The sequence below is a fragment of the Bos mutus genome, chromosome 28 (assembly GCF_027580195.1).
Source record: "Bos mutus isolate GX-2022 chromosome 28, NWIPB_WYAK_1.1, whole genome shotgun sequence".
Lineage (NCBI taxonomy): Eukaryota > Metazoa > Chordata > Mammalia > Artiodactyla > Bovidae > Bos > Bos mutus.
In genome coordinates, this window is record NC_091644.1 from 26,424,278 (window position 1) to 26,451,925 (window position 27,648).

The following is a 27,648-nucleotide window of genomic DNA, read 5'->3' on the forward strand; positions in this document are numbered from 1 at the left end:
TTCCAAGGCCCACTTGACTTCACATTCCAGGATATCTGGCTCTAGGTCAGTGATCAAACCATCGTGACTATCTGGGTTGTGAAGATCTTTTTTTGTACAGTTCTTCTGTGTATTCTTGCCATCTCTTCTTAGTATCTTCTGCTTCTGTTAGGTCCATACCATTTCTGTCCTTTATCGAGCCCATCTTTGCATGAAATGCTCCTTTGGTATCTCTGATTTTCTTCGAGATCTCTAGTCTTTCCCATTCTGTTGTTTTCCTCTATTTCTTTGCATTGATCGCTGAAGAAGGCTTTCTTATCTCTTCTTGCTGTTCTTTGGAACTCTGCATTCAGATGTTTATATCTTTCCTTTTTTCCTTTGCTTTTCGCTTCTCTTCTTTCCACAGCTATTTGTAAGGCCACCCCAGACAGCCATTTTGCTCTTTTGCATTTCTTTTCCATGGGGATGGTCTTGATCCCTGTCTTCTGTACAATGTCACGAACCTCAGTCCATAGTTCATCAGGCACTCTATCAATCAGATCTAGTCCCTTGATAAAAGACCTTAATGTTTAGACCAGAAATCGTAAAACTTTTAGAAGAAAACAGGCAGAACACTCTTCAGTATAAATCACTTTTTTTTTTAATCTGTCTCCTCAGGAAAAGGAAACAAAGGCAAAAGTAAACAAATGAGACCAAATTAAACAAAAGTTCTTGTCCAGCAAAGGAAACCACTGACACACAAACCTACTGAATAGAAAATACTTGTGTTATGACTAACATAGTTAGTATCTGAACTATATAAACAGCTCATTAATTAAACGTGGACAGTAAATTTAAAAAGACATTTTTCCAAAGACAGATGGCCAACAGACACATGAAAAGAAAAGATGCTCAACATTGCTAGTCAGAGAAATGCAAATCAAAACCACGAGATATGACCTCAGACCTGTCAGTATGGCTGTAAAATGTAATATTACTTGGCCAGAAGAAAGAATAAAAATTCTTCCATTTGCATTAATGGACCAGATGGACCAGTAGGGTATTATGCTTAGTGAAATACATCAGAAGGACAAATCCTGTATATTATCACCTTAAAAGATGATTATAACAAAAAGGGACTCACAGATAATAGAAGACAAACTACTTACTGGGACATGGAAGTGTGGAGGGCCAAGACTGGGATTCGGGGTTAAGAGGTACAAAGTACTGTGAATAAATAAGCTGCAAGGATATATTCAACAGGGAATACAGCTGAAATTTTAATTTTAAATGGAGTCAAATTTATAAAAATAACAAATCACTATATGTACACCTGAAAACTAATACTGTAAAACCCAACTACAATTTTTTTTGTTTCAGATAGCATTTATTTAATACCTAATGCATGCATCATACTATTCTTTTTTTTGTAGATTTTTTAAAATTTTTATTTTATTTTTAAACTTTACAATATTGTATTAGTTTTGCCAAATATCGAAATGAATCTGCCACAGGCATACATGTGTTCCCCATCCCGAACCCTTCACCCTCCTCCCTCCCCTCCCCTCCCTCTGGGTTGTCACAGTGCACCAGCCCCAAGCATCCAGTATTGTGCATCAAACCTGGACTGGCGACTCGTTTCATACATGATATTATACATGTTTCAATGCTATTTTCCCAAATCTCCCCACCCTCTCCCTCTCCCACAGAGTCCATAAGACTGATCTATACATCGCAGAGTGAAGTAAGCCAGAAAGAAAAACACCAATACAGTATACTAACATATATATGGAATTTAGAAAGACGGAAACAATAACCCTGTGTACGAGACAGCAAAAGAGACACCAACTACAATTTTTTAAAGTGTTAAAAGCAGAAAGCGCTTTAATGTTTTGAATTAACTTATCTAGAGACAAAATATTTTCATTATTTCAATAACCTTCTGTTAAGACACTAGGGATAGACAATGGCTTCAAGAATGATTTTGAAAGTATCTTATTTCCTCATAAGCATGGTTTCTGAATTCAGTATGGATTTACCTGTGGTTACCATGACATTATACCAAGACTGTTACTACATACTCACTTTCTGAAAGAAATGTTTTTGTTGACATTCTGTGAAAAGCTAAGAGTAAGAATTTAGGACTGCTTTCTAATGCCCAGATAGTTATCTGGGTTCAAAAGCAGAGGCCACCACTGAGTAAGGAAGGACAAGTCTACTCCACTTCCAGTACATGCATAATTCAGTTTCATTTAGTGGAAGAAAGCTTTCCTTAAATCCCTTTAAGGGCCTTAAGCTACAGAGAGAGAAGAGAGCACCTACAAACCCCGGCTAGGAGATGGGCCACGTGCCTTGTGGAATAGTGTTTTAAGCACCCACTCTGATAGCTCAGTTGGTAAAGAATCTGCCTGCAATGCAGGAGACCCTGGTTTGATTCCTGGGTTGGGAAGATCTCCTGGAGAAAGGAAAGGCTACCCACTCCAGTATTCTGGCCTGGAGAATTCCATGGACTGTGTAGTCCATGGGGTAGCAAAGAGTCAGACACCACTGGGCGACTTTCACTCACTCCATGGAGACACTGTTAGGTTGCTACGAATGTACCAAGTCATCTGGTCAAAAGGCATATACTGGGTTGGCCAAAAAATTCCTTTGGTTTTTAAGTATAAATAAAAGACACGTTTTTTGTTTTCACCAAGAACTTTATTGAACAGGGTTAATCACCATTTTGTTCCACTACTTCTGCCAATTTTCAGGCAACTTCATAATCCCATCTTCCCAGTACTTTATCCTTTTAAGCGAAGCAAACTGTTCCAGGTACCTTAACAGTCTTCCAGGGAATTGACATTTTTTTCCATTAAGAGAATTTTGTAAAGACCCAAATACTGGAAATCCGAAGGTGCAGTGTCTGGTGAGTACAGCGGATGAATTGGAACTTCCCAGTCAAGCTGTCACAGTTTTGCCTGATCATCAAAGAAACGTGATCTTGCACTATCCTGATGGCAGATGATGCACTGTCTGTTGAGTGATTCCAGCACTATTTGTCGAGTGCTACTTTCCTTTGGTCTAACTGGGAGCAGTATGCGTGTTGGAATTGTTTGCTTTTCCAGAGGAGCTCATAATAGAGGACTCCCTTCCAATCCCACCATATCTACATCACCACTTCTTTAGATGAAGACTGGCCTGAATTAAGTGTGGTTGGTGGTGGTTCATTTCACTTGCCCCATGATCTCTTCTGTTTTACCTCATGGTACAGTATCCACTTTTCATCACCTGTCACATTGCCCATTTCTGTTCTAAAAATGAATGTTTTCATTACATTTAAGTAGAGAATCGTGAGAAGTACGGTCAAGGTTTTTTTTGCTTAACTTATGTAGAACTCAAACATCAAAGGGAATAACGTAATCAAACTGGTGCAGCTGATTTTCAAATTTGAGTTGGGTATTTTGAAATATGTTGGCTATTTCCTGCATAGTATAATGGTGATTGTTCTCAATGTCTCGATTTGATCGCTATCAACTTCAACTGGTCTATCCGACTGTGGAGAATCGTTCAGCAAGAAATCGCCGACTTCACAAACCTCTTTTGACACATTCTATCAGTCAGAACACCTCCATACACTGCACAAATCTTTTTCTGTATTTCAGTTGCATTTTTCTCTCTTTTGAAATAAAGCACAATACGTTGAAAATATTTTCTTCCATTCTCAATATTAAAATTGCTACACAAAAATTCACCAATTTTGACAACTTTTTAAAAATGCACACTGATGTACAGTTGTCACAATACAATCTAACAAAACTGTTCTGAGTGAAGTTAAAGATAACTAAGTGCTACCAGAACCAGCTTATGGAAAAAATGAATGAACCTTTTGGCCAACCCAATACATTCTACGGATAGACTCAAATACAAAACCTAAAAACAAGATGAAACAGGAGTACTAAAACGTGAATAAATGCTTCAAAGACAATGGAAAAGTAACGTTCGTCTATTTTAACATGTATGCTAGTGGAAATGCACAGAACAGGGTCTTGTGGAATACATGTCAAACTGCTGACCAGGGAAGGGAGATGGTAGAGGAAGAAAGGGAGGGTGTCTTACGAAGTGTTCACATCAAAACATAACATCTCATTTTTAAAAGTAAAACAGATAGGCTATAACAGTGTCATTATTGGCACAATCTTTCAAATCTCAACTTTTATAAGGATGGTTAGGCAGGCAAAGTATTCCGAGTCTAGGATACTACAACACTGAGATGGACAACCAACAGAGAATAGAACTCTTTTCCTATTTTAAGAAGCTAAGTTTATTTTTGGTTTCATCTGCACCAAGATGAGACACAGGAAAAAGGGACTTCTGCATGGTCACTTCATCTCCTCGGCCTTCTGCTGGTGTCATCACTAGACATGTGAGCCCAACCCTATCCCCTCAGCCCAGTTGTCCCCATTCCCTCAGGAGATGCCGTTCATCCGTATTTTTGCCTCTCCCCCAAGATAAACCAAGTGTATGCCTTAAACACACCCGGTGGCTTATACCCTCATGTTTCACTTACACCTTCCTCTTCTCCCCACTCCTGGAACATCACTGGACTCTGCAGAGAGGAGAGGATCCAAGCAGCACTTCGCTACCTCTGCTCTGCGCTGGAGCACGGCTGCCTCCAGCCTGAACACTGTCCCTGCGTGCCAGCCCACGAAGGCTGGGTACATACAGGCTCAGCGACTTCCTTGTTCTCTTCCACCATAGCTGTAGAGGTAGCTGACTACAAAACATGAAGAAAATCTCTAACGTACCAAAGTAATTGTTTGACAGAATGTCTTCAAATTCATGTTCAAAATTTCCAACACAGAAGCTGAACAAAACTTGCTTTTAACAAAGGTATAAAATACAATTACTTTATTGATTTATTACAATCAAATACTGCCGACTAGCATTACTTCCACTCGTGCATCATTAAAAACAAAAGGATATTTCCTTGATATTTTCAAATGATGCATTACACAATAAACAAAAAAAGTTAGAACTTAAAATGCACCCTGATTAATAATGTAAACTGGTAATTTTAAAAAAAAAAGCATAACTAATAATTTGGTTCCTTTCTTCATAAATGGAAATTTAAATATTTCTCCTGATAGTCTTGAGGTTATCATTATGTTACGAGTAGTGCAAAGTGTGGCACACAGTTTCTTCTAGAAAGGTGTGTCTTACACACCTCATTAGACAAAGGAAATGTGCATAACGATGCATACAGTCAATGCATGATAGAAAGCACGTTTCAAATACAAGGCAGCCCCTCAGGCAACCATATTATTTAGGTTTTGCATTATCATTTATGGCATTACAGATTAATTACACATAACATACTTTTATAAATTTTAACCCTGAAGATAAAAATAATTGTTGCTTGAAAAAAATTATTCCAGGTAGCCATTTGGTTTGTATCAGGAGAGAATGAACCTCCAACAGTTTCGTATCTGCCAAGTCTGGAATCATTAACTGGAGTCAGTACATCAGACGCGCGACATGCTCCGCAGTAGCTGTGCCAAGTCCTGTCAATGCCTCTTCTCTGCAGTGTGCCTGGCGCAGCACCTCCGGGACTACCCTTGCACGCGGCTTTCCCTTTTTCATTTTTGCTGGATTATCTGTATTACCATATTATTTCCTCTCTTTACCTCTTCTATGGCCTTTCATTTTAATTATTCATAAATCCTTTCAGAAAATCCTCAGAGAGCTCCATGAGGGGAAGTTCTGGAGATGGGAAATCCAAGGGAGGAAGATTGGGTATTGGAATATCCTTGGCTTTCCCAGTGTTTGAGGCAAACTTCTGCCAGGTTGAAGAGGCTGCTGCAGTTTCTGAATGTGGTGGCAAGCTCCATAACTCTGACTTTTCTACAAAATCAGCATCTACATCAAGCTCCTTTTCTATTGGGCCTTTTAGAAGTCTGGCCTTTTCCGCCTTTAGCTGTTTATTCTCTCTCCGTAATCTTTCATTCTCAGCCACGAGGAATTCCACATGCCTCTTCAAATCTGCAATTTTGGTGGCCTGCTCCTCTATAATTGTTTTATCATCTTTTGGGGCTTTGCTTCCAATGCATGGCTCTGTTGGCTCCCTCTTCTGCTGAAGTAAAAATAGTAGTGTGTCTGGATCCCTGTCAAAGACCCCCTGAATTTCAGGCAAGTGTTTCTCTGTGGAAGGGCTGTACTTCTGAGACAGCAGGGGACTCTGGCTGTCTGCATCCTCAGCGGAGGGTCTGTGAGATGCCTGAAGTTGGGCAGCTGCATCCTTGTCTGTGCTCTGCTGGGCTTTCAGTCTCTCCTCCCGCTTTGCCCTCTTCCATCTCTCCTGGATGAGGAGGAGCTGTTTCATGTGGCTATCCCTTTGCAGTTCCAGTGATAAGTGAGCCTATTACACAGAAAGAAAAGTATAATTTAACATTTTTTTAAAGTCTCTTTAGTAATATCCAGTAAATGGTATTCTAGTATTTTCCTTTCTGAATAAGCCAGTATCACCTGAATTTTCAAAATTTATAAAATTTTTAAAATTTATACTATGTTTGCAATAGAACGCCAAACATTTTCCAAAATAATAGTCTTTCTAGGTAAGCTACCATCTTTATTCATAAGCAAAACACTGTTCAAGAAGTCAGAGTAAGTCCTATTCCAATTCCAAATCAACACACTGAATCGTACCTTTTTTGAACGTGCCTCAGCCCTCTGCAATGATATTTGTACTCAGCTTAAAATCAGAAAATTTCCAGTTTGGACTCCTATTCTACAACTAAAGTCTTTCTATCAACAAGGGTTCAATGCACTATCTGTATTACACTGTTAACACAAGCAGTTCTGGACAGTCAAAAGGAAGTACACAGAATGGATCACAGCTTCTACAGAATTGCTATTTTTCCCCTGTCACTGAGATCCCCTCAGATCTCCTTAAGTCAATTAAAGATTTACCAAATAACTCCTCTGTATCTGCCACTTTTATTATGAGGAAATCACCTTTGGTTGAAGATTCAGCTTTTATAAAGGCATTTTAAAACCCTAGGCAGGCCCTCCACAAACACAAAAGACAATGTAAAGCCCCTGGTGAAATAAAAGCGCCAGAAGCGCTTTGGAGTTCAGGAAAAGACAGGTTTGGATTTAAATGATCTTTGACAAGCAAAGGAAAGGCCAACTGGTTTCCCCTTGGCTAGGCCAGCTTGCTTACTGTGAGCTAAATATCAGAAAAGGCATTAAGTGGGGTCTCTAAAAGACACACATGGCAATCCAAAGTCTATGAGAAAACCCTAGGAAAAAAAGGACAAGCAGTTTCTGCATGCCATCAGCAGCAATTTAGTTTTAATTTTTATTTCATATTGGAGTATAGTTGACTTACAAAGTTGTATTAGTCTCAGGTGTACAGTAAAGTGAATCATTACAAACATACATCTATCTACTCTTCTAGATTCTTTTCCCAGACGGGTCATTATAATAGAGTATTGAGTAGAGGTCCCTGTGCTGTGAAGTAGGTCTTTGTTGATTATGTATTTTATATATAGTAGTGTGTGTATGTCAATTCATTTAGTTTTCATTTCCTTTCTGAAAAACTAATCTCTTCCCCAATTTATGTATTTTTGACTGTAGTGTTTGGGGAGGAGCCATGTTTCCCTTCAAGAACTTTATTTTATACACAATTCAAGTCTCCACAAGAAAACCTTTCTAACCCTTGTTGGAAATATTAAAAGTGTCTTACCTGCTCAGACTGTGTTAGCTTCATGGCTTCAGAAAGATATGCTGGTTAAAAAAAAAAAAAAAAAGGCACATTAATATATGTCATCATTTTGTTATTAAAAGATCAAAGTACGAGTTTTAATACTCTTCCTATGACAAAGAGAACTGGTTTTAGAAGCAATTCTGCTACACAGTTATCCTATTCCTGAAAAGGATTTTTAAAAAAAGGATTCTTAACTTCCCCAAAAAGGAGATCAGTGGTAATCAAATGGAGATATCCCATACTTCACCTGGAGGAGCTGGTTCTTTTAAATCACTGTAGATTTCACAGTTAAGGAAGTAAAGATGACATAATCAGAAAAACAATTAAGGAAGATTAAAATTATATAAAAACCTATCAAAATCCTATTATGCTCATAGAAATATCAAGATACTGACTATCAATTACTTTTTACCCACGTGAATACCTAGACCATCATTTTTGCCTCCTACAAAACCATTTTATTGAATTGTTTCTAAGTTATATCATCAGCCTACCATGAATTTGGTAGTTAAAAGTCCGAAGAACTCACTGATCTTTATAATAAATAAGCAGCTGCAGGCAGTATTATGAAGTTTATGAAAACAAGCTAACTGCTGGAAACCATGGAGCCATGTTTCCCTTCAAGAGCTCATGATGCATTTGGGAACTAGACTCCCAGCCCTTTCCCATTTTATTTTTCTGTGGAGTTTATATTTTGTTGTATTCCTCTGAAAGCCCTGTTATAGCTTGTCTGGAACAAGATGGAGTATAAATGACAAGTATTACTAGCAACAGTAAAAATAACAAGTAGTAACGGGCTTCCCTCGTGGCTCAGAGGTTAAAGCGTCTACCTGGAATGAGGGAGACCTGGGTTCGATCCCTGGGTCTGGAAGATTCCCTGGAGAAGGAAATGGCAACCCACTCCAGTACTCTTGCCTGGAGGGAGGAGCCTGGCAGGCTACAGTCCATGGGGTCGCAAAGAGTCAGACACGAGTGAGCAACTTCACTTTCACTTTTAGTATTAGTAACAAGTTGTGTCCAATTAATCCTCATTTTTTATCTCTTCCTCACTATAAACTTTTTGGCATCTCTCACACATTAAGCTCCTTCTTGCCTTTTTGCTGACACTACAGGCACTGCTTTCTGTCTACTCTTAATCCAAATATTTTAATGATTTTCTAAGTTTGTGACTTGGAACTACTGTCTGCCAGGTTCTATCAGTCTTTAAGGCAGACTAACTGGGTGCTCCCTCTCCATCAGAAAACAGAGTTGGTTATATAGCCTTTGTTCCATCCATATTAAATTTTTTTTCCTCAACCTTCTTTTACTCCTATATTAAGTCTGTTAACTGCATATAGACCATTTCTTTTCCTTTTCATGTTTAAGTCTGTTGAGACATTCTATTTCTTACTGTGAAAGTGTGGATAAATTTCCCTAGACATCCCTCCCATTCCCTCTGCATACATCTGTCTCCCTGTATGAACTACAGTTTGCTTCACATTCAGTTTCTTAAAAAATGAAAGTTTCACAAAACTATGCTTAACCCAAATGGAATACCTCCTTCTGTAGACTCCTGAAACTATAACATGACAGAAGACACCCAAGGACACTGAGTTCCCAAAGAGCAGAGAACTCAACAAGACTCACACTGTCATTTAAAAGATTTACCCAATGTCATTTTAAAATCTGAGCCTTTAAAAGTTACTTTAAAAGAAAAAAAAATTATTAAAAAAACAATTTAATTGGAGGATAATGACAACATTGTGGTGGTGGTTTTTAATCTGTTTGCATGGTAGTGAATTTGCTCCACAGCCACAACAGGAACGAGTGCCCACCATGACAAAAATGTCAGTAGAGAATACTCATCTCAGAAAATCTAACAATGTGGTTAAACTCCTTCCTTCAATCATGATACAAGGCTAATATTTAAATACTAAGTAGATGATGAGGAAAAGGAATTAAGAATATCTGAAGAATTACTTTTTAATAACATCTACTACTATTCTATCATGAATCTGTTGAGCTGCCACAGCCTATCTGCACACACACAGCACTGACTCTGCACACACACAGCACAGCACTGAATGCACACACACACAATACTGATTCTGCACACAGAGCACTGACTCTGCACACACACAGCACTGACTCTGCACACATAGCACAGCACTGACTCTAAACAACAAAGACTGACATGCTGCGAATCATTTTTGTGACACCACAGTCGCAGAAGGTTCAGGTCAAGATGTATTTTCAAGTACATATAAACACACACACTCAATTCTGTTCATCTTCCGAAAAGTTCACTTTGACTTCTAAACATTGTTAATGGCTGTTACTAACTTCCCATTTAAGCTTTTGCCCTTTTTGCTGTCTGTGAAAGAAAAGAAATCCACTTAGAGACTGGACTGCATAAGACTGACAAGAGAGAGTTACAGCAACCCAGTTACAGCTGCTAATCAAGGATTAAAGCAAGAGAGTCCTCTAACAGTGGTGAATTCTTGGTAGTTTACAGCTTAACTTTTTTTTCAATATAGGGTGGTAAAAATAAGTACACCTCCTCTTCCCTACCCCCTGTCAGATTGAAGGTGGCTTTTTCTTTCTGAGTTTGGTATGTCAGCTGATCAAGTAACCTCTACACACCCACAAGGCACGATCAGAACACTACCATGCAGAGGATCTGAGTCCTTAGCGCTGTAGTCTCAGGGTCTCCTCTGCTCTTCAAATGAGGCCCCTTCTTCTGCTAGTGAATTCTCTCACTTCAGGCTTTTGTTTCCAACATTCCTCAGATGACGACCTTCCCCTGTTGTGTCTCTAACATGATTTCCAAACACTCAGCTGCTTACTCTCAGGATATATTTACATCCACACCTCCCAAAACAGCTCTGTTCAAGCCTAGATGTTAAGTCAATTTAGAAAACACTGAGTTCATTCTATCCACATTAATTCTCAAACTAGCATTACATTCACAACTCTAACTCTGAAACACAACACAAGGCTATTTTCAAACAAGTCTAAACTCCAAATCAAATCCGCTGGCTGGGATTAAGTAACCACACTTAAAGTTGTACCTCCAAAATTAGAGCTAATGAAATCCAACAAACTGCCTTTATCCTTCCACCCCTGAGAAAGTCACAGAATTTAGATAAAGAGAAAGGGGGAGAGGTGTTTAAAGCCCAGCATTAATTTTAAGTCTTCCAATGAAGACAGGAATATAGACTAGGAATGAAAGAAACTTCCCTCCCAAGCAGGAAGGGAAGATCCCACGTGCTGCTGAGCACCTAAGCCTGCAAGCCACAACGACTGAGCCCAGGTTGAGCATGCAGCTACTGAAGCCCGTGTGCCTTCGACCCCGTGCTCTGCGACAGGAGAAGCCGCCACCACGAGAAGCTGGGGCACCGCAACAAGGACCCAGGACAGCCAAAAATAAAATTAATAAATAAACCTTAAAAAAAACACTTTTATACCTTTTATATACTCAGAATATCCTACCAATCAGAGACACTGCTTTGGGAAAGCAAGTGTTCTCCTTTCTTGATGCAAGTAATAAATCCTTCGTTCTCTGGGGGAAAAAAAGAATATTCTACCAATCAACACACAATCCATGCTGTGAGGCATGGCCAAGTAGTGATAATAATAAATTAAAAACCACAAAGATTCATGGGATACATACAATGTGCTCAGCCCTACAGCTGAAGGATACACTTCAGTGGCAAAACTAACTCTTCAAAAGTAAGGCTTGAAATTTTGTCTCAAAATTACTGACTTGTAGGCAAAAATCACTGACATAGAAGGACTTTTCTAAACCAGTCTCCACTGTACTGTCTATATTTCAGCAGTGAGGCAACATAGGAGAAGATTCTGCTGGGAAAAAACAGGACACTGATTATGTCACTGACCTCAGGGAAAGGAGTGCCTTTCTCCAGCAGGAAGACTACAGGGCCCGCTCAAAGAACGGTGGCCACGCCGATTCTGGATGTACCACTCCCACTCCTAAGCTTTTAGGCTTGTTACTCGGCTAACAGAAACCAGTCTGTACAAAACAGACCCTGGAGAGCTATTTCTGAGTTCAACATACACTAACTTTTATGACTGGGATAAAATAAGGTGTTTGAAAGGAATCCAGTAATTCTAAATGTCACACCTAAAAGGTCATCAGCGGCATGATACTATAGGCATGAATGTATAGATGAAACATTCAGAAGGGAAGCTAAAGAAAAACCACAGGAAAGGGTTTTGATGTGTTTTCCATTATCAGCACCTTAGGAAACAGAAACTCAGTGAAAATTAATTGGCTGGAATTAAATTAGTTATTAATTCCAGAACCCAAAATGGCTAAATATTTGAAATCCAAACTCCTCTATAACAACTAAGATGAACCAACAGACACTTACTGCAATCACTTCTGTCTCTGGGGAATCTTCCAGCTCAGAAAGTCGTGTCCAGGAATCATTTACCAATAAGGCATATCCAATTTCCATGACTTAGAAAGACCAGGCTAAGAGGAGCTGGAAAATCTAACACACTCACTTGAAAAATATTCCAAGCTGTGTTACAGTGGGTCGGGAGTCAGTGTGCTACATATGCAGGGCAATAACACATCACTACTCTTGTGACTTTCATCCTAAATACTGTGTTGAGAGAGAACTGGAAAAAAGAAACTGCCCAGCAGTTTCAGACTCAGTACTACTTAAAAAGAATACTCACCTGCAGCCTTTTTGTGACAAGAAATAGCCTCTTCGTATTTCCCTGCAGCTAACAAACGATCTGCTCGTCTGCTCTGTTGATGGGCCTAGAAGACAAACATTCCTGAGTTCTTTACTTTTAAAAAAAAAACAACTTTTAAGACAGTGATGCTGTTTGTTGCCACATGTGCCAAACCATTACAACTCTATCTGAAACTGGGGAAATCTAATGTGTAGTATCTGAAAGGCCTGGTAACTTCTTTCAACTCTACTAATAAACTATCAAGGTTAATACCAGGCACTAACTCCTTCAAGGTGCTCACATTCATCAGAGATTAACCAAGAGTTAAAATCAGATTGTTACTCAAAATGTATACTTTCTTGTTTTTTAACTCATTCTTCCTTTTCAACATTAAAGTTACTATTTACATTTTAAAGATAAAAAATTCATACATTATACAGTTGAGGAATTAATGATACCAATATTCAATGTTATGGTGGCTATTTTTTCAGGTACAACTCACCTAAACAACAAACTCAGAAGTACTGAACGCATATGGTTTAACTAAGTAGTCACTTGTCTCCTTTCATCTGTGTTACATTTAAGAATTATTACAATTCTGTGAAATGTGTTTCATCTCTTACAAAAGGAGCTCCCTAGACTCATAGCAGTCACATATCTTACATTAAGTTATATAGTTAGCAGGCAAGGAGAAAGAAATGGAAGTCTTCCAACTAGGCTAATGTCTTCCTCACTAACAAACTCACAGATAATTTAACAAAGCTAGTCAAAGTGAAAAAAGCACTATACACGTATGTTCATAGCAGCATTATTCACAGTAGTCAAAAAGAGGAAGTAACCTAAGCACCAATAGAAAAATGAACAAAATGTGGTATATATGTACAGTGTGAAATCAGCCTGAAGAGAGTGGAAGCTGACACATGCTGTAACATGGATGAACTTTAAGGACTTTAAGCTAATAATGAAATATAACATGAGCCACTTAAAAGAAAAATACTGTATGATCCCACTTATGAGGTATCTGTGCTCAGTCTTTCAGTCATGTCTTGACTCTTTGGGACCCCATGGACTGTAGCCCACCAGGCTCCTCTGTCCATGGGATTCTCCAGGCAAGAGTACTGGAGTGGGCTGCCATGCCCTTCTCCAGGGATCCTCCGGCCCAGGGATTGAACCCTCATTTCCTGTGTCGCCAGGCTGATTCTTTACCACTGAGATATCTCAGAAGCCCAGAGACATATCTAAAGTAGTCAAATTCATAAAACCTGAAAGTAGAATGGTGGATGCCAGAGACCGGGGGAAAGAAAGGTGGGACGTTCTCATTCAATGGGTGTAGTTTCATTTTTACAAGATGAAAAAGTTCTGGACATCTGCTGCACAAAAATGTGAATATTCTTAACACTACTTAACTACATTTAAAAATTATAGACGGCAAATATGGGAGATCCCTGATGGTCTAGTGGTTAGGAATAAATGCTTTCACTCCCATGGCCCAGGTTCAATCCCTGGTCAGGGAACTGAGATCCCAAAAGCCACACAGTATAGTCAAAAATTTTTGTAATTAAAAAAAAAAAATCAAGAGATGGAAAATTGTATGTTCTCTGTGCTTTACCTTAGTGTTTTTAACAGCAAAAATCAAATCTGTGTTAGGTGTAAAATGATTCACCTTGAATGCTTTTCAAAAAATGTGCCACTGATGCCTCATAAAAACATTTCAGAGGATCACTTTTGTAACTGAGATTAGAAATATTCTGAGCATGCTTACAAATCATGCTCAGTGGAAAACAGGTGAAGACAAAAGCAGGGCACAGCACACTTCTAGCAATGCATGCTGTCTACATTTCTCCTGTTTCTATTTTAGTAAGGAAGAAGTAACACTTAGAAACAAGATTATTCATCCAATTTTTTCAGAGGCTTCTTACTCTTCAAACAGTAAACAAACTTTTTCTCTAAGTTTTAATTCTTTCCTAAAAAAGGCGGGTGGGGGTGGGGTGGGGGGGACAAGAAATGACTAGGGGCTGAAAATAATTTCAACCATGCAGGCTTGGACTGAAGAAAAAACACATGTTCTGAACACAGGAATATTAGATAGTATCCAGAAATGATAGAGATCTTTGGGAAGAGAACGTACATGATGAAGAAAACTAAGTTACAACATGATTTCTCCAAGAAATGTATTCTGAGTATAGCTAAAACAAGTGACACTCCGGTTCTAGGTAGGGGGGGAAATGAAAGAATCAGTACATGCCTTTACCTTTGTAGGCTTTGAAAGAAGCCCTCTAGAAGAGACAGTGTCCTCTGAAATCCAAAAGTACTTTCTCATCAGGATGGCACAGTGTAGGCAAAGCCCTACCAAGACCCTGAGGCACTGGCCCAAGTCCTCACGCTCCCATTAAAACCAGCCAAATTATCTGGGCTTTCAGGGTCTGCTTCCTCACTTGTAAAATGATGGAGTTAGACCACATCTGTGCTTCTCAAGTTTTAACTGAATCTGAATCCCTTGTGGAATACATGTAGACTCTTCTTCAGTAGGGCCTCAGATTCCACCAGTAAAGCTAGACCCACAGGTTCCCAGACGCACTTGAGAAGCAGGGATGAGATGCTCTCTGGGGTTACCTCATTCTAACGCTGTGTCATTCATTAGTTTCTGTCCAATGACATCAATCCCTTTCTACCTTGGACCATATTTATGAAGCTCCCTAGTTAAACTTCAAGTTTCACAATAAGAGAATATTTTTTCTTTCTCATATCCTTTTTCATTATGGTTTATTGCAGGATGCTGAATACTTCCCTGTGTTATACAGTTGGTCCTTGTTGGTTATCTTCTTTATATACTAGAGGCCATGTCTGCTAATCCCAAGTTGCCCCCACCCCATTTCCCCTTTGCTAACCGTAAGTTTTCTGTGAGACTGTTTCCGTTTCACAGAAAAGTTTGTTTGTGTCATATTTTTTAATACCACATATAAGTGACCTCTTATGGTATTTCTCTTTCTCTAACTTACTTCACTTGTTATGATAACCTCCAGGCCCATCCATATTGCTACAAATGGCATTATTTCATTTGTTTGTGGCTGAGTAATATTCCATGTGTATATATGACAACACCTTTATCCACTCACCTCTCCATGAACCTGTTTCCATGTGTGGGGTACTGTAACAGTGCTGCTATGAAAACAGGTGTGCATGTATCTTTTTAAATTGGAGTTGTGTCTGGATACACGCACAGGAGTGAGACCGCTGGATCATATGTATAGCTATTTTTAGTTTAAGGAACTCCAACACTGTTTTTCACAGCAGCTGTACCAACTTACATTCCCACCAACAGTGTAGAATTCCTTTTCCCACACTCTCTCCAGTATTTTTAATTTGTAGAATTTTTTTTAATGATGGTCATTCTGACTGATGTGAGGTGGTATCTCATTGTAGTTTTGATTTGAATTTCTCTAATAATTAGTAATGTTGAACATCTTTTCATGTGCCTACTGGCCATCTGTATATCTTCTTTGAAGAAATGTCTATTTGGGTCTTCTGCCTATTTTTAATTGAGTTGTTTGGTTTTTTGTTATGAGCTATTAGAATATTTTGGAAATTAAGCCCTTGTCAGTCACATAGCTTGCAAATATTTTCTCCCATTCTGTAGGCTTTTTGTTTATGGCTTCCTTTCCAATGCAAAGCTTGTAAATTTGATTAGGTCCCATTTGTTTATTTCTGCTTTTATTTCTATTGCCTTGGGAGACTACCCTAGGAAAACACTGCCATGATTTATGTCAGAGAATGTTTTGCCTATGTTCTTTTCTAGGAGTTTAATGTTGTCATGTCAAGTGTTCAAGCCATTTTGAGTTTATTTCTGTCTATGGTATGAAATAAACTTTTTTTTTCATTTCAAAACCAGAGAAACCAAAAGTTCTCAAGTTGTAAGACCAGGACCTCATGGCTCTTCCAACTCCCCTAAAACTTCTCCATGTAAAATGCAATCTCTGATCACTCTGCCAATTCAGGAGTTACATCTCATTTTAAAACGCACACCTACTCTAGTTATCTGGCCCATGAGCAATCAAATTCCCTATTAAAATACAGGTCCTACACCAAATTCGTGTTAGACACTCAGCAAATGCTGACTGTTGAGGTTTTCAAATCTCAGCTTGAGCATTTATTAGACACTGGAACTTGGCTTTCTTAACTTCCTGCCCAAGTTTTCTCATCTTTAAGATGAGAATGTTGTGAAAATTAAATGAGTTTAAAGGCAACAAAAGGGACTTGCCTGGTGGTCCATGGTTTAAAATCTGCCTTCCAATGCAGGGGACGAGGGTTCCATCCCTAGTCAGGAAACCAAGATTCCACATGCCATGGGGCAACTAAGCCCACCCACTGCAACTTACTTACCCACACTCTACAGCCCATATATCACAACTAGAGAGCCCACCCTCTGCAAGTACCAAGCCCGCGTGCCACAACTAGAGAGCAGCTGGCATGCTGCCACAGAGAGTCCATGCGCCCCGATGAAGAGCCTGCGTGCCACAACTAAGACCCAACACAGTCAAATAAATATTGTTTTTAAAAAGAAGAATTTAAAAGCATCAGAGCTATCTACCACCATAAAATGTATAATGTGGTGGAAGAGACTAAACTGCATTCTCTTCAACTAAAGATACTGTACAAAACTTATTTTCATGTAGTTCTTATTTTTAAAACAATTTGTAAAGATCCTTCTTAAAGCAAAGATTATATGGTCATTTATTTATATCTGTTTTGTTATATACAGAACATTCTATCCGAAAGCAACAAAATACACATTCTTCAAGTGCTTAAAGAACATCCTCCAGGATAGATAATAGTGTTAGACCACAAAACAAGTCTTAATAAACCTAAAAAAGACTGAAAGCATTTCAAGGCATCTTTTCCAGCCACCACAGAAACTAATTACAAGAAGAAATAAATTACAAGAAGAAAACTGGAAAAACTGTGACTATGTGAAGATTAAATAGCATGCCACTGAACAATGACTAGGTCAAAAGAGAAATCAAAAGAGAAATAAAAAATACTTTGAGACAAATGAGAATGGAAATAAAACATACCAAAACTTATGAGATGCAGCAAAAGCAATTCTAAGAGGGAAGTTCATATGGATAAAAGCCTACCTTGCAGAACCAGAAAAATCTCCAATAATCTAACTTTACACCTCAAGGAACTAGGAAAAAAAAAAGAAAAAATGATGCCCAAGGTTAGTAGAAGAAAGGAAATAACGAAGATCAGAGCAGAAACAGACGAAATAAGAGATTCAAAAAAAAAAAAACCAGAAAAGATCAGTAAAACCAAGAGCTAGTTCTTTGAAAAGATTAACAAAATTGACAAACCTATAGCTATACTCAACAAGAATACTGAAGTGAAGAGCCGACTCATCGGAAAAGGCCGTGGTGCTGGCAAAGACTGAAGGCAGGAGGAGAAGGGGACGACAGAGGATGAGATGGTTGGATGGTACCACTGACTCAACGGACATGAGTTTGAGCAAACTCTGGGAGATGGTGAAGGACAGGAAAACCTGGCATGCTGCTGTCCATGGAGTCACGAAGAGTTGGACATGACTGAACAATAATACTCAATGAAGAAAAACGAGAAGATTCAAATAATATTTTAAAATGAGGGAATTTCCTGGTGGTCCAGTGGTTAGGACTCCCTGCTTTCACTGCTGTGGCCTGGATTCAATTCCTAGTTGGGGAACTAAGATCCCACAAGCCATATAATGTGGCCAACTCCCCCACCCCCGCTTCCCCAAACAAACAAAAAACAAAAATGAAAGATGTTACAACAGATAACACAGAAATACAAAGGATCATAAGAGACTATTATGAACAATTATCAATGTATGCCAACAAACTGGGCAACCTAGAAAAAATGGATGAATTCCTAGGGAAAAAAACTTTGAAAAAAAACCAGAAAACCTGAACAGACCAGTAACAGGCATACCTCTAAGATATTTCAAGTTCAGTTCCAGGCCACTGCAATAAAGCAAATGCTGGAGTAAAACAAGTCACACAAATTTTTTGGTTTCCCAATGCATGTAAAAGTTATGTTTACACTACATGTGCGATAGCATTATGTCTTTAAAAAAAAAAGCTTATTTCCTTAATTTAAATATGATACATTTAGAATAACAATGCCAATAAGACACAGGGTAGCCACAAACCTTCAACTTTTTTTTTTTTTTTTTTTAAATCAGCAACATCTGCAAGTGCAATAAAGTGAAGCACAGTAAAATGAGGTAACCACAAACCTCACACAAAAAAACTCCAGGACCAGATGCCTTCACTGGTGAAGTCTACCAAAAATTCAAACAAGAATTAATACCAATCCTTCTCAAACTCTTCCAAAAAAATAGAAGAGTAGGGAATACTTCCATACTTATCTTACAAGCTAGCATTACCCTGATACCAAAACAGACACGGACACCAAAAGAAAAAAAAAAGCTAGAGGCCAACATCCCTGATGAACAGATACAAAAATCCTTGGCAGAATGCTAGCAAATCAAGTGGGATTTATTCCAGGGATACAAGGACAGTTCAACAAATCAAATTTACCCCAAAATCAATGTGATGACACCTTAACAAAAGGAAGACTGAACATGATATGAGCATTTCAACAGGATAAAAAGCATCTGACAAAAATCAACACCCACTCATGATAAAAACTCTTCACAAAATGAATATAGAGAAAATATATCTCAACATTATAAAAACCATATATGACAGGCCCACGGCTAACATAATACTCAGCACTGAAAAGCTCAAAGCTTTTCCTCTAAGATCAGGAACAAGACGAAGATGTCCACTCTAGCTGCTTTTAGTCAGCACAGTATTGGAAGTCCCTCCTAGCCACAGCAATGAGAGAGTAAGACATCCAAATCAGGAAGAAGTAAAACTGTTCACTATTTAAGGATAACAAGATATTATATACCAAAAGCTCTAAAGATTCCACCCAAAAACTCAGAATCAATGAATGTAGTACAAAGTTGTAAGATAAAAAATCAATATACAGGAGCTTCCCTAGTGGTCCAGTGGCTAAGACTCCACACTCCCGATGCAGGGGGCCCAGGATGGAGCCCTGGTCAGGGAACTAGATCCCACACGCCGTGACTAAGAGTTCTCAGGCTGCAACCAAGATTCTGCATGCCGTAACTGAAGATCGAAAATCCCACATAACAACTAAGACCTGGCACAATCAAATATTTCACAAAATCAATACACATATTTCTGTTGCATTTCTATACTCTAAAAACATATAAGAGAAATTAAGAAAACAATCCCATTTACAACTGCATCAAAAGCAGTAAGTACGTAGGAGTAAATTTAACCAAAGAGGTTAAAGATCTGTACCCAAAAACTATTAAGCCACTGATGAAATGGATTTAAAGAATAGTTAAAATGTCCATACTACAATACACAGATTCAGTGCAACCTGTCAAAATTCCAAGGGTACTTTTCACAGAAATCAAACAATCCTAACAGCTGCACAGAAATAAAAAAACTCCCAAATACCCAAAGCAATACAAAGAACAAAGCTGCAGGAATCAGGCTCTTTGATTTCAAACTATCTTACAAAGCTATGTGTGTGCTTAGTCGCTCAGTCATGTCCGACTGTTTACGACCTCGTGGACTGTAGCCCACCAGACTCCTCTGTCTATGGGGATTCTCCAGGCAAGAACACTGGAGTGAGTTGCCATGCCCTCCTCCAAGGGATCTTCCCAATCCAAGGACTGAACCCAGGTCTCCCACAATAAGGGCGGATTCTTTACCGTCTAAGCCAGCAGGAAAGCCCTACAAAGCTACAAGAGTCAAAACAGTATGGTAGCAGAAGACGACACAAAGACCAATGGAACAGGATAGCCTAGAAATAAATCCATGAATAAGTGTTCAATTAACAAATGTCAAATGAGCCAAGAATATACAACAGGGAAAGGACAGTTTCTTCAATATGATGTTGGGAAAACAGGATAGCCATGTGCTAAAGAATGCAATTGGACCACAATCTTACATAACACACACAAGTTAACTTAAAATGGATTACAAAAAACATAAGACCTGAAACCATAAAACTCCTCAAAGAAAACATAGGCAGAAAGCTCTTTGACATATTTATTGGTGGTGATAATTTATTAACTGACAGCAAAAGCAACAAAAGCCAAGAGTGGGACTACATCAAGGTAAAAAGCTTATGCACAGCAGAGGAAATCAAAATGAAAAGGCAACCTACCAAATGGGAGAAAATATTTGCAAATCACATATCTGATGAGGGGTTAGTATCCAAAATAACAAAGAATTCATACAATATAAAAATAAAAAGCAAAACAATCTGATTAAACCACAGCAATTTTCTCTTCGAGAAAATCAGAGATACCAAGGGAACATTTCATGCCAAGATGGGCACAACAAAGAAAAGAAATGGTATGGACCTAACAGAAGCAGAAGCTATTAAGAAGAGGTGGCAAGAATACACAGAAGAACTTTACAAAAAAGATCATAATGACTCAGATAACCACAATGGTGTGATCACTGACCTACAGCCAGACATCCTGGAATGTGAAGTCAAGTGGGCCTTAGGAAGCATTTGTATGAATAAAGCTAGTGGAGGTGATGGAATTCCAGTTGAGCTCTTTCAAATCCTAAAAGATGCTGCTGTTTGATGATGCTAGCACTCAAAATGCCAGCAAATTTGGAAAACTCAGCAGTGGCCACAGGACTGGAAAAGGTCAGGTTTCATTACAATTCCAAAGAAAGGCAACGCCAAAGGATGTTCAAACTACCACACAATTGCACTCATCTCACATGCTAGCAAAGTAACGCTCAAAATTCTCCAAGCCAGGCTTCAACAGTAAGTGAACTGTGAACTTTCAGATGTTCAAGGTGGATTTAGAAAAGGCATAGTAACTAGAGATCAAATTGCCAACATCCACTGGATCATCGGAAAAGCAAGAGAATTCCAGAAAAACATCTACTTCTCCTTTACTGATTATGCTTAAGTCTTTGACTGTGTGGATCACAACCACCTGTGGAAAATTCTTCAAAAGTAGGGAATGACAGAACAACTTACCTGCCTGAGAAATCTGTATGCAGGTCAAGAAGCAACAGATAGAACTGGACCCTGGAACAACAGACTGGTTCCAAATCGGGAAAGGAGTACATCAGGGCTGTATATTGTCACCCTGCTTATTTAACTTATATGCAGAGTACATCATGAGAAATGCTGGGCTGTATGAAGCACAAGCTGGAATCAAGATTGCCGGGAGAAATATCAATAACCTCAGATAAGCAAATGATACCACCATTACGGCAGAAAGTGAAGAACTAAAGAGCCTCTTGATGAAAGTGAAAGAGGAGAATGAAAAAGTTGGCTTCAAACTCCACATTCGGAAAACTAAGATCATGGCATCTGGTCCCATCAATTCATGGCAAAAAGATGGGGAAAACAGTGACAGACTTTATTTTGGGGGGCTCCAAAATCACTGCAGATGGTGACTGCAGCCATGAAATTAAAAGACCCTTGCTCTTTGGAAGAAAAGCTATGACCAACCTAGACAGCATATCAAAAAGTAGACACGTTACTTTGCCAACAAAGGTCCCTCTAGTCAAAGCTACGGTTTTTCCAGCGATCATGTATGGATGTAAGAGTGGGACTATAAAGAAAGCTGAGCACCAAAGAATTGATGCTTTTGAACTGTGGTGTTGGAGAAGACTCTTCTCTTACTGGAGAAGATCCCACCAGTCCATCCTAAAGGAAACCAGTCCTGAATATTCACTGGAAGGACTGATGCTGAAGCTGAAACTCCAATACTTTGGCCACTAATGCAAAGAACTCACTCCTTGGTAAGACCCTGATGCTGGGAAAGATTGAAGGTGGGAGGAGGGGATGACAAAGGATGATACCGTCGGATGGCATCACAGACTCGATGGACATGAGTTTGAGTAAGCTCCGGGAGTTGGTGATGGACAGGGAACTCTGCCGTGCTGCAGTCCATGGGGTTGCAAAAGTCAGACAAAACTGAGCTACTGAACTGAAACCACAGGCAGAGAATCTCAGTAGACATTTTTGTTTTTTGTTTTTCAGAAAAATACCCAGAAGTGGAACTGCAAGATAGTATGGTAATTCTACTTTTAATTGTTCAAGGGACCTTTTTCCACAGTGGCTGCACCAATGTATGAATACAGTCCCACCAACAGTGCACACAGGTTCCCTTTTCTCCAATTCTGGCCAACACTTGTTACTTCCTATCTTTTAGAGAGTCACCTTTCCAACAGGGAGGATTTCCCCTATGGCTCAGACAGTAAAAAATCTTGCAATGCGCAAGACCTGGGTTCAGTACCTGGTTTGGGAAGATCCACTGGAGAAGGGAACAGCTACCCAATCCAGTATTCTGGCCTAGAGAATTCCATGGACAGAGGAGCCTGGTAGGCTACCGTCCATGGGGTCGCAAGACTCAAGACATGACTTGGCAACTAAACCACGACCATCCTAACAGGTGAGAGATGATATCTTGTTGCGGTTTTGATTTATTTGCATTTCCCTTATTAGTGATGTTGAACATCTTTTCGTGTACCAGTTGGCCATTCGTATGTCTTCTTTGGAAAAATGTCTATTCAAATCCTCTGCCTGTTGTTTAATCAGATTTTTTTTTTTTTTTTTTTTGCTATTTTGGATACTAACTCCTTATCATATATAATTTGCAAATATTTTCTCTCATTTGGTAGGTTGCCTTTTCATTTTGCTACTGTGCATAAGTTTTTTAGTTTGATGTAGCCCCAAAGGATTATACTTTCTTGATACTCTTTGTTGCTTCAGTTCTTATTTTCTTTGCTTTTCTATCAGCAAGTGTGGTAAGCTGCTTATATGGCTCCCAAATACTCCTCCCTCCTGGGATTCACAACCTTATATAATCTTCCCTCCTCAAATGTGGGTTGGATCTAGTGATTTACATCTCAGAAACAGAATACAATCAAGGTGATGGAGGGTCACTTCCATGGTTAGGTAACAAAAGATTGTCACTTACATCTTGGTAGCACTTTCTCCCTTGCTTACTTTAGTGCAGCCAACAGTCATGCTGTTCACTGCCCCAAGGAAACACTCACCTGGAAGGGCATGAGGTGGTCTGCCAACAGCCAGCAAGGAACTGAAGTCCTCAATCCAAAACCCCTCAAGGAATGAAATCTTGCCCTCAACCCTGTGAGTGAACTTAGAAGCAGTTCAGGAGAGCCTTCAAATGATACCGCACCCCTAGCTAACCCTCACCTTGACTGTAGCCTTGTAAAAGACCCTGAAGCAAAGAACCCAGCTAAGTCATGCCTTTATCCCCGACACACAGAAACTGTGGGGAAACAAATGTGTTAAGCTGCTAAATTTCAGGATAACTTATCTCAGTAGGTAACTGTGGCTCAACTGGTAAAGAATCTGCCTGCAATGCAGGAGACCTGTGTTCAATCCCTAGGTTGGGAAGATCTCCTGGAGAAGGGAAAGGCTACCCACTCCAGAATCCTGGAGAATTCCACGGACTCTATAGTCCATGGGGTCACAAAGAGTCGGAAACGACAGTGACTTTCACTTAAGTATTCATTTAAGGTAACTAATATTTTAATAGTATGGTATCTGTCTTTTGTAAGCTGCCTCAAACTTTATTTGGAAATAGATGTTTAAATATGGAAAGCAGTGACTAGCCAATACCTACATGGCTGGGATATTCTGTCACTGAATATTGGGAGTATTAGCTTTGTGATACCACAATCTCATATTAAAATACTTTCTGGCACTTAGGGTTTACAATACACTGATTTAGTTTTGAGAATCCTGTGGAAATTCTCATGGAAATTTGTACCTCTGATCCAGATAGGATGGAATAGCTGGCATTGGTTTACCCTCCAATTGTAAACAACTACAAAACAGGGTGAAGTATAAGGAAACAACAGTTTACAGATGGCGGAGAAAAAAAGTAACAGGATACATTTTCAAGAAATGGGACATGTACAAGGTGAAACCTGCATTCCCCTTGGGATTCTGAGTGCATTTTCCAAAAGAGAGTACAGGAAAATAAAGCCCAAGAAGGCAGTATCTCATTGGCCAAAGTTCAGTCACTCAGTTGTGTCCAACTCTGTGACCCCTTGAACAGCAGCATGCCAGGATTCCCTGTCCTTCACTATCTCCACGAGTTTGCTCAAACTCATGTGCACTGAGTCGATGATACCATCCAACCATCTCCTCCTCTGTTGCCCTTGATCCTGCCCTTGATCTCTCCCAGCATCAGGGTCTTTTCCAATGAGTAGGCTCTTCACTTCAATGAGTAGGCTCTTCACATCGGGTGGCCGAAGTACTGGAGCTTCAGCCTCAGCACCAGTCCTTCCGACGAATATTCAGGGTTGATTTCCTTTAGGATTTTGATCTCCTTGCTCTCCAAGGGACTCTTAAGAGTCTTCTCAAGCACCACAATTCGAAGCCATCAATTCCTCGGCGCTCAGCCTTCTATAATATGGTTCAACTCTCACATCCATACGTGACTACTGGAAAAACGATAGCTTTGACTATCTGACCTTTGTTGGCAAAGTGATATCTCTACTTTTTCATATGCTGTCTAGATTTGTCATAGCTTTTCTTCCAAGGAGCATGCGTCTTTTAATTTTCATGGCTGCAGTCACTACCTGCAGTGATTTTGGAGCCCAAGAAAATGAAATCCAACACTGTTTCCACTTTTCCCCATCTATTTGCCATGAAGTGATGGGACCAGATGCCATGATCTTTGTTTTTTGAATGTTGAGTTTTAAGCCAGCTTTTTCACTCTCTTTCACTTTCATCAAGAGGCTCTTTAGTTCCTCTTTGCTTTCTGCCATAATGGTGGTGTCATCTGCAAATCTGAGGTTATTGATATTTCTCCCAGCAATCTTGATTCCAGCTTGTGCTTCAACCCAGTGCAGCATTTCACATGATGTACTCTGCATATAATTCAAATAAGCAGGTGACAATATACAGCCTTGACATACTCCTTTCCCAATTTGTACTCCTTTCCCAATTTGTAACCAGTTGGTTGTTCCATGTCTAGTTCTAACTGTTGCTTCCTGCCTGCATGAAGGTGTCTCAGGAGGCAGGTAAGGTGGTCTGGTATTCCCATCTTTTCCACAGTTCGTTGTGACCCACACAGTCAAAGGCTTTAGCATAATCAATGAAGCAGAAGTAGATGTTTTCTGGAATTCCCTTGCTTTTTCTATGGTCCAACCGATGTTGGCAATTTGATTTCTGGTTCCTCAGCCTTTTCTAAATCTAGCTTGTATATCTGTAAGTTCTCAGTTCACCTACTGTTGAAGCCAAGCTTGAAGGATTAAGGAGACAGAAACTGGAAGGAAAAGCTAGATTTTGAGGAGTGCAGGGTTAGAGGGAAGTGCAATGAAGACACCCTACAAGTATACATCAAAGACTCTCTCAGATGCTTAGCTAACATCCAAGCTGTACGTGAACAGGACCCAACTCCAGGAAGCTGAGCAGAAATTCTTAGCAAAGAATTCAGAAGCCACACAATGTTGGGGAGATAGGTTGCAGTTTGGGTCGAGAGAAAGTATTACCTTTGGTGAACACTTGGGACTCTGAGTTGAGACCTCAAAAGTCCAGCCCTGTGAGTAAGGACCACACTTTAGGCATCATGGGTAAAACTGAAACAGACCCACAGTGGTAAAGCCTAAAATCAAGCCTGGACTGAATCAAGATGATCCATTAGCATTTTAATTGTCAGCCAGAAGAACAAGCTATTAACAACATTCTTTGGAGGAAAATAATAAATTCAGAATCTCCATAACACATCATCCATAATGTGTAATATACAATAAAGTTACCAGCACATCAAGCAGGAAAATGGCACTAACAATAAACAGAAGACAAGAGAAACAGAACCAGAGATTACCCAGGTATTGGAATAGCAAGGAACTCTATGCTTAAGATGCTAAAGAAAACAGCGGAAGAGAACACAACAGACGAAAACTACAGAATGGGATCAAAGTTCTGTAAGAACAGGGACTTCGTCAAATCTTTGATGTCCAGATTACCTGATAAGACAGTGACTGCTCATGTGTTTGATGGGTCAATGAACAGTTAGTCGGATGGAAGGACGAGAGAGGTTATGTTGAGGGTTGGTGACAAAACCAAAGATTCTGAAATGCCAAGCAAGCATTAATGTATTTCATAGAAAATACCAAAATAAAACTTTGCATCAAAATCTAAAATAAACAACTATACATATGTATATACACCTATACTGAGCACAAGAAAACCAGGCAGTGGTGCATTTACTTCATTCACTATTTCATCCATCCAATCTTGAGGACATTTTAACCAGCAGTTTCCTACTCCCTCCTGGGTAAAAATGAAAGCACAATATCACAAAATGTTCTAAAGCCTTTATAAAAAGTAAAACAGCTTTAGATGTAGTAACGTCTTACTACACGCATGTGTGCTCGGTCGTGTCCAATGCTTTTGTGACCCCATGGAGCCCACCTACTTTTGCGACCCCACCTAGCCCACCAGGTTCCTCTGTCCATGGGATTATCCTCACAGGAATACTAGAGTGGGTTGCTATTTCCTGTTTCAGAGGATCTTCCCAACTCAGGGATCGAACTCACATCTCCGATGGCTCCTGCACTGGTAGGCAGGTTCTTTACCACTGAGCCACCCGGAAAGCCCCCTTATTCCATGTGCCCTGTACCAATTCCTCCCACCCCCACCCTGTGAACTGTTCTTCCTATACAATCAATATGATCCCCATGGAACTTGCTGTATTTATAAATTACCTCGTCCCCTAGACATCGAAAGAAACCATTCCAGCGTACTTTCAAACTTAGGACCAGAGGGTACATCAAGAAAGTTTTAATTGGTTATAACTAGCCAGGTGGAAAATGCAGATTTGGAATCTGGAGAGAGAAGTAAAGCAATAAAGTCTGATGAGGCAGAGTAGAAAAACCTGATTATCTTAAGAGTCCCTGGTCCTGTAAGTTCTTAGACTCACCTGCGTTGTAGTCTTGCCCTTCCTGCACCTTTCTCCTGCAGGTTTCTCTTTTTTTGGAAGGGGAGAGGGGAGGCATGCCGCATGGCATGCAGGATTTTAGTTCCCCAACCAGGTACTGAATCCGTGCACTATCCAGTGGAAGCTGTCTTAACACCTAGACCTTCAGGTGCCTTAAACCCACCTTTTGATTTCAATAAATTATCCCTTTTGATTTAAGCTAATTTGAAATGGATTTCCA

General features: G+C 39.5%; 1 protein-coding gene across 2 annotated transcripts in view; it reads right to left on the bottom strand.

The window, feature by feature from the left end:
- Window positions 1-4,833: 4,833 nt before the first annotated feature.
- Window positions 4,834-27,648, bottom strand: part of NRBF2 (nuclear receptor binding factor 2) — a 29,165-nt gene continuing 6,350 nt past the window's right edge. The window contains exons 2-4 of one of the 2 annotated variants that reach the window (XM_005898470.2): window positions 12,392-12,476; window positions 7,685-7,725; window positions 4,834-6,355 (exon numbers count right to left, since the gene is read on the bottom strand). In XM_005898470.2, the coding sequence (XP_005898532.1) occupies window positions 5,645-6,355; window positions 7,685-7,725; window positions 12,392-12,476 (837 nt within the window). In that variant the 3' untranslated portion in view covers window positions 4,834-5,644. The remainder of the gene's footprint in view (window positions 6,356-7,684; window positions 7,726-12,391; window positions 12,477-27,648) is intronic. The other variant, XM_005898471.2, reaches the window with a different exon arrangement.